We start from the raw sequence: 16,757 nt of genomic DNA, 5'->3' as shown, positions 1-16,757 counted from the left end.
CTCTGCCAAGGGCGCTGGGGCGCTAGGGGGTTAGCACTACAGTGCTACCCTACTTTTTCCAAATTCTTGTTTTGGGAACTTTTGAAGGTTTTTGGCTCGGGGTTTCAATTCCTAAGGCTCGGGATTGAATCTACTCACTGTTTGGGTACAATTCGGGGTCCCGGGAGTGAGGTTTAGGTCAAGAGCCTTTTCATTGTTGATTTCATTAATTGGAGGTTATATTTGGTTATGACTAGGTGGCCGCTAAGGGATTAAAGGATCGATCGTTCTCAAATGTTGTTCAATTGTTATTTCTCGCTTGAACCAAAGGTAAGAAAACTGCACCCAGTATGTGATGCATGAGAACACATGTGATTAGGGCATGACATGAATGTTCAATATGAGATTGTTCAGAGCTTGAGTCTCTGCATTTGTGCATGATCATAATTATGCTAGCAACTGTTAAGTAAGCATGTTGAATGCCCTACATTTGGATATTTGACATATGATATGTGCCTGGTTGCATTGCTTACTTGTGTATGGTACTGACCCATAAGTCAGAAATCGACAATGGTGTCGGTATTAACTGTGAAGCTGTGACTCACTAGTCAAGTTCGGCAGTAGTACTGAGCACTGGTCGTATGGTATTAGCTTAAGAGTCAAGAACGGTCTTAGCGTGTTTAACGCAAGCCGAAAAGATTAGATCTAATCAACATCAGCGTTGAATGACTCATCATGAGCATTAATGTCGGACCGAACTCAAGTTCGATGAAAACTAAAAGCGCTTGTCTAGCCTATGGCTAGTCACTTAGAGCCAGGGCCAGAAGGCCCAGGTGATTGCATCGTCACATGGCTATAGGTGTTGAGCCCACGTAGTGACTCACTCATCAATCACTCATCTGGTTTAAGTTAGTGACTTACTCATGAGTCACTCATCTGATTAGGGCTATAAGCCCCAGCATGGTTAACAAAACCTCAAAGTGTTAAATCACTCATCTGATTAGGGCTATACGCTCCAACATGGTTATCAGAACCTCAAAGTGTTAAATCACTCATTTGATTAGGGCTATATGCTCCAGCATGGTTATCAGAACCTCAAAGTGTTAAATCACTCATTTAATTATGATTGACTTGATAGTCATCCTTGCAGGAGGGCAGGATCCACAACCATCATTGTTTGGACTTATTTGCATGCATGAATAGGGCTACTATTGCTAGGCAAGCACATTATGATTTAGTAACATGTTATTACTGTTCATAAGCATATTGAGTTTTCTTGCTGAGCTTCGGCTCACGGGTGCTATGTGGTGCAGGTAAAGGCAAAAGAAAGCTGGACCATCCTTGAGTTGGAGAGCTTAGGTGACGATGTGTACATATGCGGCTGCTCAACCGCCACGGCCGAAGGTTGAAAGAGGAACTAGGGTTAAACCCTATTTTATGGCTTAGGTCGGCTAGTTGTAAATATTTTGTTGTAATTAACCTTTAAATTATATTTTTGGGATCCCAATGTATATAGTAAACGTTTTAGTGAAACGTTGTATCTTAACCAAAAAATTTAACCCTAAACTATTAATCATACTTAGTTACACGATTATGGCCAAATGACTCGATTAACGAGTTTAGCATTGTTTAAAATGTACACCATAATGGTCCCTGGAGTTTAGGGCGTTACAATGATGAAATTGAATGACTTGTTTTTCAGCCTTTGTCAAATAATACTAGTTTTTACCACTATAATTTCTCATACCTTATATGTCAATTATTTTTATTATTATGTGTAGATATTTTTTAAATTTCCCATTGTTTTAGTAATTATTAAATGGAGTATATCTCAATTATAAACTAGAATACAAATCTAAACAAGACTTTAAACAACCACTTATGTGCATGTTTGGGTCCTCCGTAGGTAATCCACCAAACCGAACGGTGGACAGGACCATTTGTAGTGATCTCAAAATTGTTAGCGACAACTGTGGGGTGTCTAATGCATAAATGCACTCCAGTAACAGTAGGGAGTCCATAATCTCTTAAAGTTCTTGCCTCTTGTTCAGTAGGGACCTCAACAACTGCTGCCCCTTCGACATTATTTACTGCATTCTCTTGGTTTGCAGCCATCCTTGCCTCCAACCTCTTATTCTTCTGATTTTGTCTACAGGTTCTCTCAATTTCAGGATTCACCCACTTTTACAAAAATTACATAATAGGTCGGTTAAAAACTGACTTCCCATGTAGTGACTTATGATATAAAAATATGGTAGGTCAGTTGGCGCCAAACCGATCTCTGGTGTAAGATATGGTAGGTCGGTTGCACACCGACCTCTGTTGTAAAATAGGGTAAGTCAGTTGCAAACCGACATCTGGTGTAAATCATGATAGGTCAGTGTGACACACCAACTTCAAGTGTAAAACAGGGTAAGTCGGTTCCCAACCGACTTATTGTGTAGACATCTATTGTCAATTTTAGTAGAACCGACATATGGTATTTTTTATTTTTCATTAAAAGTGTATTATGCCAAAACAAATCCTGCTTTTTATACAAAAAAAACTGAACAAAACAACTCATATATCACAGTAATATAAAATACTAGAATTTGAATTAAATATCCAAAATAATGATGAGTTTTAAGTTAATTACAAAATTACTCATATAAGCATTGTAAACTATAGTTAGACAACAAAAGTGTGTGTATCTCCAAGAAAGTCTAAGTTAACAAAAGTGAGTAGACCTATGTAGTGCTCATCAAATCCATAACGCATTGTGCCCATTCTTCACGTACTTCATTGATCTCATCCTTTGTGTAAGAGTTCTTCCCGCCACTTCTACACTCTGGAATGCCCATTCTTCACATACTTCTTTCTTGTTTCTGCACTTCAATAATTAGAGAAGAAATTTACTCTGTGAGAAAAGTAAGAATATGCTAATGCATAAAGAGAAAAAAGACTTACCCAACTGAAGTATCAAAATATCCACACAAGTACTTTCTTAAGTCTCCATAATTGGAATTCGCAAACAATAGCTGTTGTGTTTCTCTATTACCACTTGAGTATATGTACACCTTAAACAAGAGAAACATCATGATTAAGCACTGTATTAATATTTTTCGTATTACGATAAGAAATTTCTTTAAATGCTATAGAGTAGATCTTGATCAGATAATACTAGAAACCTGTATAGATAACACCATATACACTACTACTGATACTAGTGACAATGATCATATAATTGTATAGTGTGTGTATGTCACAAATATAATTGCATAATTTTTCCTGAAACACCAATATTGTGTGCTCTTTGGGGTAACTGAACTATAATTGTTAATAGTTGATTGATGAAATTTACAATGCAAACTGACAAAAACCATTTATTATTACTTTAAAAGACATTTTCTTATTAAAATAAGTAAATTTGGTTTTGTTGTACATTTCCTTAATTAAAAAGAAAAAGAAACAAATTTTCCTTGACAAAATAAGAAAAGGGAAAATGAGAGAAAGTGAAAGAACTGTGAGTCTGAATTTCTATACCTTAAATCCCAAAGCATGCCATCTTTCAAGTGCTTTTGCAACATCTTCAAATAAAATACCCACCAACTGATTGCTTTGGAACCCAATTTTCCATATGTGTTCTTGCACATCAAGTGTTTATTGAGAACTATAGCCCAAAAGAACATTACAATTTACAAGCAAACTCTATGCAACTTACTTGCAGTTGTCTCAGGGAAGGAAAAATTTTGTTGGCCCGAGTCATTGCTTCTATGTTAGCAACTAAAGAAGCAATAACCAAGTCTTTCCCAACATAGTCTGAAGGGATGGGCAAATCATTCTCAATCTGCCAGGGTAAAAGAAAACTTATTTTCACCTCAAATTTCACCGGACATAGTATCTCTCTTCCTCTTCCCAAACTCTAAAACTTACTCTCCTCTCCCCGGGCCCTCAAGAAATAGAGGGAAATAAAAAGGAAAGTGAAGGTAAGGTAAGGAGATCTAAAAAAAATACTTGTTAGATAGTTTAACATTTCAAAAACTGAAGAATCTTACTTGCGAACATAGCAACTTAATATCCTTCTAGGTTTCTTCGCTATCATAAGTTGCAGCCAAATGTTTTCCCACATTATCATGGGCATAAGGTAAGAGGACATCCGTAACAAATGATATAGAAATTACAGTCCCTTCAATATCAAGAAGTACACAATGCTGCACCATTTCGCAGAACATTATAAGAGAAAAGATATACAACAAAAGACAATCTAAAAAATATAATGATAATAATAAACTTCTATCAATAAAGAGACATTAGTTTGAGAAATTTAACAAGAGCTATAATGAACTCTGAATGGAATTATATTACTTCTTTGAGTTAGAGAACACCATGAATTTACTTGGGAGAGCTCAATCATGTAATCTGAACTCCGGAACCCTGTCTTCAGAGCTCTGTTGAAATTCCCATTACATTCCTAAGATCCATTGGAATTGTGAAGAGGACCATGATTAGCGGATTATCATCATTTGCCACATGTCCAAAACACTTTTATGAAAATAAATCATTTTGTATATTTTCTTACGAAGAAATTTGTTTAACACAAATAATATTTAAAATATAATATAAGAAATTATTAGTATAAATATACTATACGAATTTATACAAATGTGAATAATAAGTTAGATTCTCCATAATCAAATTTGGAGATAATTAAATCAATCGATACTTAAAGTGATCAAGGTCACATTACTAAAAAAATGCAAATTACAAGGGACGAATGCAATTTTAAATAGTTGAGAGGCATAATAATAATATATGCTTATAATTTCTTTAGTTCAACAGAATATTCTCCCCTGTACTGATTATTTATATATAAAAATACTATGACTAATGCAAGGGAATATGAACGAATAATTGAACATATAATTAAGATTAATTGTGCGCACCACGCACAATAATGAACAGCTCATACAATGCAAAATCTTTTTTTTCCTCTACTTCAAAGGATTCCTCTGACTTCTTAACCATGTATAATTAATTTAATTCTTATCATTTTATTTAGAATAACATATCAACCAATTACCTATCCATGCAAACAAAAAGTCAACCAGAGATTATAATTGAGAGATCTTATAAAATTAAGCATTTACCATGGTTTGCTACTCAGGCCAGCTCTCATGGCTTCCGGCAAAGACCAAAGACACAACCAGCAGGAGTCAACCAAGGAAGCGTTGTCAGCAGCTGATGTTCTTGTCCCGTCCCTTGCAAACGATGTCGCTTTAAACTGCCTTGCCCGAGTACCAAGATGGCATCACATGCAAGGGAAGATGGCATCAAAAGTGTTTGGGGTAGGCACTGATCTGCAAAACACAATTTATAACAGTCTCAACAGGCAAAAATATTTAATAATCTGCTACTTATTGAATAAGACAACTTCTTTTTATAGCCAAAATACTCACTCTCTCATTCTATTCAACATATGGTCCATGAGAATTTCATTTGCCCAAGCAAGTCTCCACACATAATATGATCTTAGTTTCATCCATCACGGTAAAGTACCCAATCATAATTTAAAATCATTCCATTAGTGCATATAAAAAGTATTCGCAAGATATTGGTATTAACATAGAACAAAATTATTTGCACAGTTGTGACAGAAGAAAGAGTACAACTTCAACAAGAGACTCCATGAGCTCCACTACATGTGCAGTGTTCTCAATTATCGGGACCACAAGTTCATCATGATAACCATGTCCTTGAATTCTTTTTATCATCTCCATATGTGTGACCTGAAAATTTCCTGCAGATATCAGAAAATGATGTATAACTTGAAAATGGACTGCAAATGGATTGATCACTGTTACAAAGCATGCAAGAGGTAACTCGAAGCTCCTTTGAGAATGGATTTATCATTGTTGCAATACAAGATTCCATCCCATGAATGTGAACAACAACTCCTGCATTACACATCTCAGCAAACGAACAAGAAAAAAAATGAACTAAGAAAAAGTACTTGAGCCTGAATACGAAGTTGAAGATCTCATCTTGGTCAGAAAATTACTAATCAAAATTAAATAACTTTTTTTAATAAATACAGAAAATTAAGTTGGTGAAAAACAAAGGTATAAAACCATAGAATAAACAAACCAGAAAGAGCATCTGACATATAATAAAGAAAACAGAAATAACATCTATCATAAAATCTTGCCGATAAAGAACGAGCCGGAAAATTTCGCTGTAAAAATTCAGGCAACCCCCGACTCCCACTTATATATGATATATATATATATATATGAAGAGACAGACCTGGCCCTATTATATACGAAGAGAATGATCAGTACGCAGTGAGAGAAACGGTGAACGACGGAAGGAGCTGCTGCTGAAGTTGACGAGGGTTGTTGTCACGACCGGAGTTGAGGTGGGAGAGTCGCTGTCGTGACTGGAGTTGAGGAGGGAGGGTCCTTTGGGTCGTTGGCGGAATGAAGAAGAAGAAGAAGAAAAAGAAATGTCGCGGGTGTACAGTAAAGAAGAAGACACGGGATAATTAGGGTGTGATTGGTTCATGATTGGAAGATTGGAAAACTGTATTTTTGAAAAGTGGATTCTGAAATGAAAATCTGAATATAGTGACTAAAAACATGTTTTTGAAAATGTGATTGGTTCTATGTCAGTAAACTGTTTTTGAGTTTTAAAAAATTAAATTTGTGATTGGTATTAAATTTGAAAATATAATAGAAACTAAAATATGTGGGATTTTGGAAAATAATTTTACAAAACTGAGAAAACAAGTTTTTCTCGTTTTCTAAATTATAACACAATATTAAAATTTTGATTAGGATACAGTTTTCAAAAACATCATACCAATCATATATTTTAGTGGGTTCACTCATTTTGAGTTTTTGAAAACATAAAATCAAATCTAAATCTCAAACCAATCACACCCTAAAATAAATTTGGCTTTTATTTTCAATGGCCTAATTTTTACCTGATAAGTCGGCCATTAGAAATTTGCTTATAATGTAATAAGTCTCTTCTAAAGCGGATCTATGATGTCACATGATAAAAGAAAAATTTACGCCACAAGTCGTTTGTAGCATAACCAACCTATCATGTCACATATTAAGTCATTTCTCACACAACCGACCTATTATGTCACATGATAAGTCATTTCTCACACAATCGACCTACCATGTCACATAAGAAGTCATTTCCCACACAACTGACCTATCATGTCATTTAAAAAATTATTAAAGAGATACTCCAAATTATTTTATAAATTTTTTTTTATTTTAAATTATAAATATTATTAAATAAAAATATTATCTTGTTTATAAAAATAAAATAAAATTTTTAATTACAAATAATTTATTAATTTATTTATCTTTAAAAAATTATAATATATGTAATATTAATAAGTATATATATTTTATACTTATTTCATACCCAAATAAATTATATATATGTATTGTTTAAATAAATTAATATATTTTAAAATTTCAATAATATAAAACAAATTAAAGTATCTTTAATAATATATTTTTATAATGACATGGTAGGTCGGTTCTACACAACCAACCTAACATGTCACATAAGAAGTCATTTCCCACACAACCGACCTACCATGTCATCTAAAAAATTATTAAAGAGATACTCTAAATTATTTTATAAAGTTTTTGTATTTTAAATTATAAATACTATTAAATTAAAATATTTTCTTGTTTATAAAAAATTAAATTAATTTGTTTTAATTACAAATAATTTATTAATTTATTTATATTTTAAAAATTATAATATATGTAATATTAATAAGTATATTATTTTATACTTATTTCATATTGAAATAATTATATATATGTATTGTTTAAATAAATTAATATATTTAAAATTCAAATAATGTAAAATTTATATTTGTTAATATTACATTATAATTATATTTTATAAATAAAAAATATTTTAATTTAATAATATTTATAATTTAAAATAAATAAATAAATAACAATTTGATAAAAGAGTAGTGTCTTAAATAATTTTTTAAAAGACATGTTTGTTCGATTCTGTGTCATTACACAAATATATTGTTAAAGATACTCTAATTTGTTTTTACATTATTAAAATTTTAAAATATATTAATTTAATTTAATTCATTTATTTATTTATACTTCAAAACACTATAATGTAATATTAATAAATATAAATTTATTACAATCATTTCATACACTAATAGCTTACATATAGATATATATAGTGTTATACCCAAAAATTGGAGATTAATGGCATGGCAATAAAGATGACAAAATGCATCCTAGGAGGCTAAAGATAGTGATCCTAGGAGAACCCAAGGATGAGGTCCGAGGAGAACTCAAGAAAGTGGTCTTAGGAGACCCAAGGAGAAAGTGGTCCTAGGAGGCCCCAAGGAGTATGTGGTCATAGGAGACCCCAAGGGTGTGTCTGAGGTAAGCCTCCCAAGGTTTCCTAAGTGTTGGCTCAAAAGTGTCCAAGGTAAGTAGCTAAAGAGGAGGAGTCCCATGCAAGTCAAAAATGGAGACTTAGATTTTGACAAGGAGAGCCTACACAATGTCCGATCGGACATAGTTGGGAGATGCTAAAGGAGAGTGCCTCAGACTTGTCCAAGGTGAGATGCCAAGGAGGATGCCTCGGACCACCTTGGTCCGAGGAGAGCCAAGCTTGTATCACCTTGGTCCAAGGAAAGCTTGAAGGAGTAATCAACATGCATGTGAGACTACGTCAAAATCCCCGAAACGACTTCAGCAAGAGTTGGTCTAAGCATCCAGGAATCTCTCATTCTTCCCACAAATAGGGAGTTTGTTACATTTTGAATTTTGAATGTTTCTTTGTAATTTAAATGTAATAAATATAATAAAATATCCCTATCTAAAGGGGATATCAGTTGAGTATCCCAGGCCTATAAATAGAGGGCTGATGGATGAGAGAGGGGCTTCTTCTGCTTCTTCTTTCTAGAGAGAGAACATTGAGTCTGTGTATTTTGGAGAGAGAAAGTGCTGAAATAAGAGAGAATTCTTGTATTTTTCCAATCTGTACTGAAGAAACTCAGTTGGCTCAGTCCATCTGATCTTGAGTACGGATCTATAAATCATAACTCTAAGTGGATTAGGCTATTACCGACAATCGGGGCTGAACCACTATAAAAATCTCTTGTGTTATTTACTTTTCTTGTTTAAACCGTCTGTGTCGTTTTTATTTCTCTTGAAGACTTGTCGTATTTGACATTCTCACGTCGTTGGCTAAAAACGCAGTCAACATATAGTTTAAATAAATTAATATATTTTAAAATTCTTATAATGAGACATGATATGTCGGTTCACATAGTAGCAACCTACCATGTCAGCAAGGTAGGACACGGTAGGTCGATCCACACAGAGCTGACCTACCATGACAACATGGTAAGTCAGTTTTGCATGAACCGACCTATTATTTCTTCTACAAGCATGGGAGGTCGGTTCACACAGAACCGACCTCCCATGCTTACTTGGACATACATGATAGGTCGGTTCTATGTAAACCGACTTATGAACATGTGTTAAGTCAGTTTAAGGAGAACCGACCTTTCATGTCTGATGGCTGATGTCCAAATTGTAGTAGTGACCGGTAATATCTTAGCTGTTTTACCTTGTCACATACACCAAAACTACCTGAGATAAGAGAATTAAGACACCAACCAAGTTAGAATTATAAAAAGAAAAACAATCAAATTAGAACAGAAAATAATTATTTTTTTATCAATAAAACAATCCCTGGCAACGACACCAAAAACTTGTTGCAAAAATTCCAATGTGAAAGTATACACAATCGTAGACAAGTAATAATAGAAATAAGTAGAGTATTGTCCCACAAAGATTGTAATTAACTACCAATAATTAACTTCCCAATTCTATTTGGCTGATAAAACTTATATTCAAGAATAGCAAGAACAGAAACAAGAATTGATAAAATTAACAATTAACAAATAAAAGCAAAATTAATTCATTGGATAAAAACCTAGGGTATTTAATTTCATCATCTATCCACTTTATTATTTCATCAATACAATTTCCATTATTTTTTCTTTTTTTGTGGTAGCAGATTTACCAAAGCAATCTATATTCTTATTAAGATATATAAATTTCTCAATCTATATGCGAATTATCTACATATTTGTGATAAATTCCAAACATAAGGCAAGCATTAAGAATAAAAATCCTAAAAGCTACACAAACCATATATGTACTCTCATCCTATTTCAAATTCTATGTCTATTCAACTATAGCATATTTAACTCTCACCTCTCAGATTTTGAATTAAATTCATAAGTAATGCAAATAACAATATCAAATTATTCACATTCATTAAGCACAAAATTAAATAGATCACAATGAAGAAAAATAAATCATAGAGATTGCATTAACTAATAATAAAGTATCAAGATACTACATTAAAACCCTAGAACATAAAACATCAATTGATTCATAAAATAACATAGAAAAATAAATTAAAGAAGAAAAGAAGAAGAACTCTTGATGAATTCCCCAATCTTGATCTCCAAATTCCTCTTGTTCTCCAGCGGCCAGAAATGATTTGAATCGCTCATAATTATGTTTTTATAATAACCCTAGCGATTCCCTATGAAAAGACCATTTTGCCCTCATAAAAATAGGGTTTCATTGGTTGTACGGACTCAAGCGTCGCGACTCAGAAATCAGGTGCCGCGACGCCCTTGCGATATGCCCAAAACTAATTCGCCTCTGACTTCGACAGTGCCGCGACTCGACATTCAAGAGTCATGCCCCAAAATGGTGCTTTTTTTTCCTAGCGCTGCGGCGCACCTCCAAGGGCCGCAACTCCATCGTTTCCAGAAAATGGCCATCTCTGTTTATCCTCGAGCCGCGACTCTTCATCCAAGCCCCACGGCTCAAAATACTTTTTTCTTCTTCACATAATTCAACATTTTTAATGTCAAATTGCATTTCATCATCTCCTGAAGTTTATGAGGTTTCTTGTCACAATAACTTTGATAGAACAATCATATTTATCATCATTTTAGCTCGCTTTTTCACCAATTTCGTGTCTAACCACATATTCGTCGCTTAAGATTGAAAAACATAAACAAAACAAGCATAACACTGCATAAAACAACATAAAAGACTAAAAACATACCCAAAACACAGTCTAAAATAACACTAAAATATACCTAACAATGACCTTTAGTAAAGCCTGGGGGCAAAAATATTTTAATCAGATTCGTATTTAGTGGACTATTTTTAACCATTTGATAAACACACATAATATGTATTTTTTAAAACATAGGATTCATTGTAGAATTAATTTTAAACACATAAACCCAAAGTAGTATTATTAAGACAATGTTGTCTTTTTTGTAAAAAAAAAGGTTATTTGCAGCAAAACCCTATTCCGTTAATAGTTTGTTGCAAGTTACCATTTTTAGGTGTTAAATGACATGTAAGCAAGTTAAGTACCAACTAAGATGCACGTGACAACACTTTATAGGGGCACATGTCAAAAAATTAATTATTATTTTTTTAAATAATAAATTTAATTAATGAAAAAACTAGAAAAAAATAAATTTAAAAACTTTTTTCAATTTGAAGTTTTGTTTAATTTTAAGTATGTATTATTATTTTAAAACATTAAATTAATAGAAAAAAATAATTAAAACACTAAAACAAAACTTAAAATAGAAAAAATAAATTAAAAACTTTTTTCAATTTTAAGTTTTGTTTAATTTTAATTGTTTATTATTATTATTATATTAAAACATTAAAATAATAGAAAAAAATTAATTAAAATACTAAAATAAAACTTAAAATACAAAAATATAAATTTAGAAACTTTTTTCAAAACTTAAATTTATCATAAAAAAGTTTTAAAATTTATTCCCTTCAAAATTTAAATTTATTTGAAAAAAGTTCTTAATTTTTTTTATTTTAAGTTGTTTTAATTATTTTTTCTAATTCTTTAATGTTTTAAAATAATAATACATGATTAAAATTAAATAAAAAATTAAATTGAAAAAAATTAAAACTTATATTTTTTTAATTAAATTTTTTTTTTTAAAAATTTAATTAATTTTTGACATGTGACCTATAAAGTGTTGACAATTATATCTTAATTGGCTTTTAACTAGGGGTGAACATTTGACCCGAAAAACCCGCCCGACCCGCAGCCCGAAAACCCGTTTTTTGGGAAAACCCGTCAAAATCGGGTGAAATCCGACCCGAACCCGACAAAAGTCGGGTCGGGTTCGGGTTTGAAAATTTGTTAGCCTCGGGTTCGGGTTCAAACCCGAAATCCGAAAAAAAAATGGTATTTTCGAAAAAAATGGTATTTTTGAAAAAAAGTGTAAAAAAATGGTATTTTTGCAAATTTTAGCTTTTCGGCCCAAAACCCAATAGGCTCAGCCCAACCCAAAATCAAACCTGAAATCTGAAAAAAAAATGGTATATTTGAAAAAAATGGTATTTTTGAAAAAAAAGTGTAAAAAAATGGCATTTTTGCAAATCTGTGATTTTCGGCCCAAAATCACAAATGGCCCAGAAAACCCGAAATTACACCCGAACCCGAGTGAACCCGAACCCGAAAAAACCCGAAAATTTCGGATCGGTTTCGGTACCATTTTTCTTAACCCGAAACCCGCAAAACCCGAACCCGATGAGCCCGAAACCCGAAAATCCGACCCGTGTGCACCCCTACTTTTAACTTGTAACAAACCATTAACTAAAACGGGTTTTGCTACCAAAATATTTGATTAGGGATTGTCACAATTTTTGTAAAAGAATAGGGATTTTTGCTGCAAATTTCCTAAAAAAAAAAAAAAAAAAAGACGTCGTGTTTCACTACAGTCGTTTTGGCCTTTGTTGTTTTAAATCGGTGTCGTTTATTCTTATAAATCGTCGTTCTCTATCTTGATATTGCTTTTGTCGTATGGGCGTCTCTCTTTTACTTCGTCGTTTCAGTACCTTAACCCCTGCAATTCTGGGTTTGCTGCCTGGTAGTTACTGCAAACTCTTAGCGCCATTGACCACACGAAGATGCCTATCAAATGGTAAAGGCTTTTCAAAATCATCGTTATTTTTCTATATTAGCATTCGCATACAATCTGTTATGTATTTCAATTTGACAATTTACTCAATTTGGGGATTGGTGGCATTTTAGGGTTTTGCACTGGCAACCCGATGTAGGGACAACAGCGAGTGGTCAAATAGTGAATGAAGTAACACAATGTGTCGAGAGCATGAATGGCGTCAAAGATGGCAGGTGGAAAGCCACTCTCACTTTTTACAAGCCTATGCTTCGAGGTTTAAGTTTACATTTTCATAATTTGATTAAATTCTTCTTCTGGATGTGAATATAAATGGTGAATATTCCATAAACAAACACCTTTTTTTTGGGCCAGACCAGGCTTTACTTCCCGAGTTCCCTCGAGATTTTATGGGGATTTCGCTGCCGGAGCAACCCAACAAGTACTATTTCATAATTCGTGGGCAGCGTTTAGTTCTCGAGGCCGATTCTACTATTCAGACAATAATGGATAAATTGCAGTCATACAAATCGAGGGTCTCTCTTAATTTTGAGGTTTTGTGATTTGATTTTGTTGGTGATGATTAAGTTTTTACTTTTTGTGCTTTATAATTTTTTTTAATATATATTTGAGTGTATGTTTTCTCTTGTTTTTGCAGGGGAATCAGTACCAACTTGGAGACTTCCAATTGAGGGTGGGGAAAGTTTCACCTGCTCATTCTGAAACTTTGAGAGGAATAGTGATGGAGGTACTTGTTCATGAACTTTTCAATCCAGATCGTTTGAAGTACACTGCTAGATTGCTTATGCATCTGTTTCGGCATTCATATTGTGTCACATGCTAACAGTTTTTGAATCCTTTTTTATTTGAAATACCATATTTGGGTGATAAATTGTGTTTGAGTTCTTCAGTAAACATGATCTTCACAAAACTATCATTGTAGTTGGTGTGCTTATTTTCACATTTGAACGAGTTCGCAAGAATTCATTTGAGCCCTAGGATGGACCTTTTTGTTGTTCTTTTGACACAGTTATTATGTCACATTTGCAGAATGCCATATATTGTGGTTCTGAATAAACCTGTGGGAAGTATTCAGCTTAGCAGCTGCGTATCCTCACTCAGTAGAATTAGTTAATGTTAACTTCTGATGTAGGTTTCTTAGGTAGCTGATAGACCACCAATACGGTACACTTATGCTAGTCGAGCTGGTAATTAATGGGCAGATTTGGGGATTAGTTAATTATGGGAGTTTGTGATTTTATTTACTTGCTGGTTTCTATTTTGGGTTCTGTTTTGTTTGGTAAGTTTAGGGAAATAAATGAGATGAGAATGAAGGGTTAGGACAAGCTTGGGTTATTGTAATTGAGCTCTAGGCTGGAGAGAAACCAGGTCTCTCGAATATCCTGGACTGTTTTTCTGATATTTCAATTAAGTTTTCTCCCTATTTTCCTCAGTTTTGCTCCTGTGTTCTTATGTTTGTTTCTGCTTTCTTTAGAACCACTACTGTCGTGTATCAATAGCTTAATTAAGTGTTATCTCCTTTCAGTCCAACAAGTCAAGTGCCACTCCTAAGCTCTGATTCTTATCAATTATGTAGTTTGATTTCTTCGTGACCATACCATGCGGCATGCCTGCACTGCTAACTTAATGTGTTTTCTACTACTTTGAGTTAAAATGTTCAGAATCAGGGTTTAATAGACTTGGAGTTGGAAATGGAAATGTAACAAGGGGAGTACTAGGCTGGTAGCTATTGTTTCTCTCTACATTGTCAGCAGCAGGATATAACATATTAATATATTATAAATACTTAAAAGAAGGAGCTTTTTCAAGTTTATTGTCAAACCTTGGTCATTTTCCGGCAAACAATTTATTCATTTTTAATCTTCTCTTTTCTAAAAATATTTAAATCTTGTGATTTTGGATTGTATTTGCAATGAAAAGTTACATGGCTATTGCAGCTGGAGTACCTCCCAATCTCTTCAATTGAAAAAGCCAGGCAGATGATGGACGGTTTCCTCGGTCTATGGCAGGAAGCTGTGTCAAAAAGATCACTACCAGGCCAATTCATGCATATAGAACCAAATTTCACCGAGTTTGGGCTCGGAGACTATTATACCTCGCAACATACAGCCGTCCAATATGCCATTGTTGTAGCTCAAGTAATAGCAACAGTACAAGCAGGACAAGCGGTGAGAAATTAGGAAATGCTTTTTTTCAAAGAAATGAAACCCGTTTTATATATTAGAAACTGTCTTTTGGCATGATATATGTTTTATTTCAATGAAGTAAACATTCCACACCAGGTTTATTGTATATGCTAATTTTGGAGGGAAGAAACTAAGGGACTAATCGTTTACCAATATCCTCTATGCCTCAAATGATTAATGCTGAACTTTCCCTTTCAGTCAATTTGAACTGTATATATAAGCTACAAAAAAGACAGTGTAATAAGCCATATAAAATTTTCGAGTCAATTTATAAAACAATATGAAAAGTTTAGAGACGGAATTCCTAGATTGCCACTTCCCCTAAATTTTCACCTTTGGGATAACAATTTTGTTGGCATAGCTTATTATTATTCTCTTTTATGTAATTCAATCAGTTTTTTTTTATTTTAATTTTCAGTCTCTTATTCTTTTAGCTTGAACTGTTAGAAAATATGTATAAAACAAAAAGAGAATATGTGGGGAGGTTTGTTTAGGTGTTGAACACGATATGTGAAATTTTATGATATAAAAATATTGTTTGTATATTTAAAATTTTGATTTATTAGTTGTGTTCTAGTTAAAACAAGAGAAATTCAAGGAAAGTTATTTGAGTGTTTATAAAATGAGATTTTAGTTTTTTTTTTAATTTCTAATAAATAATCAATCAAGTTTTTGGGTGAGTAAATCATATTGTTTTTTTTTGGCAATGAATTGAAAAAAATATATAATGTCATACAACCTAAAATGATTAAAAATTTCGAAAAAAATCAGATAAATCTATTCAAACAAGTTGTGAATTATCTTAAGAGCATGCATATCTAATTATCTACAACATGTACTGAAAGTCCCAAAAAGAAAAGTTAATTCAACATCACACATTCTATTAGATCATTGAGAAACAATATAGAAAAATAAAGTAAAACCTAATAAATAGATATATAAATTAAAATATATTAATGATGCATACTGCAACAGGAAGTTCCTCCATAGTCACTCAAATTTTAATAACTCAACAAAACGATAAACATAACAAAACAAAATACATAAACCAATAATAACTAATATAAGGTTAGATTCGATCAACTTTGCTCCAATTAAGTTATACAAATGCAAACAAAGATATTTGACATATAAAGTCAAAGGAATATAAGATCTCCGACCTGCAATAAATCGACAAGAAGATCTGTAAAAATACAGCATTTAAGGCAAAGGGCACTATCAAAACACCAAAATCTAGATGTAAAAATAATAAATTATAAACACCCCTGGTGCAACAGAAAAACAACTACGAAACAAAAGTTGCAAGGTAAATTGAATTAGGAAATCTGAAGAAAAAAACTATCAATAAATCAGTCAGAAAACTCATGAATTAGCTGAAGAAAATAAATAAACACATAGCACATTATTAACAAGTAACTGAACATATACAAAGTGAAAGAACCTGTTAATCACGACAGTATCATTTAAAGCAAACAAAACTACCAAATTATGAAACATAGAACACTGAGAACATCAATCAAAAATCATGATTTGGAGTTGAT

General features: G+C 32.7%; 1 protein-coding gene and 1 long non-coding RNA gene across 5 annotated transcripts; one reads left to right on the top strand and one right to left on the bottom strand.

The window, feature by feature from the left end:
• Positions 1-2,925: 2,925 nt before the first annotated feature.
• On the bottom strand, positions 2,926-6,472 carry LOC133797285 (uncharacterized). Of its 3 annotated transcripts, none has more exons than XR_009875627.1 (6): positions 6,262-6,472; positions 5,415-5,755; positions 5,106-5,315; positions 3,680-4,169; positions 3,502-3,602; positions 2,926-3,035 (listed from the first exon to the last, which is right to left on the bottom strand). It is a non-coding gene; the product is annotated as an uncharacterized LOC133797285 (long non-coding RNA). The 3 variants fall into 3 exon arrangements; XR_009875628.1 differs by having other exon boundaries at positions 3,502-4,169; positions 5,415-5,486; positions 5,628-5,755; XR_009875626.1 differs by having other exon boundaries at positions 3,502-4,169.
• A 6,416-nt stretch (positions 6,473-12,888) lies between these two features.
• LOC133797284 (mediator of RNA polymerase II transcription subunit 20a-like) lies at positions 12,889-15,410 on the top strand. 2 transcript variants are annotated; one of them, XM_062235143.1, is made up of 5 exons: positions 12,889-13,033; positions 13,144-13,286; positions 13,390-13,563; positions 13,668-13,757; positions 14,968-15,410. In XM_062235143.1, the coding sequence occupies exons 2-5, from the start codon at positions 13,227-13,229 to the stop codon at positions 15,208-15,210; spliced, it is 567 nt and encodes a 188-aa protein (XP_062091127.1). In that variant the 5' UTR covers positions 12,889-13,033; positions 13,144-13,226; the 3' UTR covers positions 15,211-15,410. The 2 variants fall into 2 exon arrangements, with proteins under 2 accessions (XP_062091127.1, XP_062091126.1); XM_062235142.1 differs by having other exon boundaries at positions 13,385-13,563.
• The last annotated feature ends 1,347 nt before the right edge of the window (positions 15,411-16,757 follow it).

This window comes from Humulus lupulus, chromosome 8, assembly GCF_963169125.1.
Source record: "Humulus lupulus chromosome 8, drHumLupu1.1, whole genome shotgun sequence".
In the NCBI taxonomy this organism is placed as follows: domain Eukaryota; kingdom Viridiplantae; phylum Streptophyta; class Magnoliopsida; order Rosales; family Cannabaceae; genus Humulus; species Humulus lupulus.
Note: the sequence above shows the minus strand (reverse complement) of the source record. Positions and strands in the feature narration are given on the sequence as shown.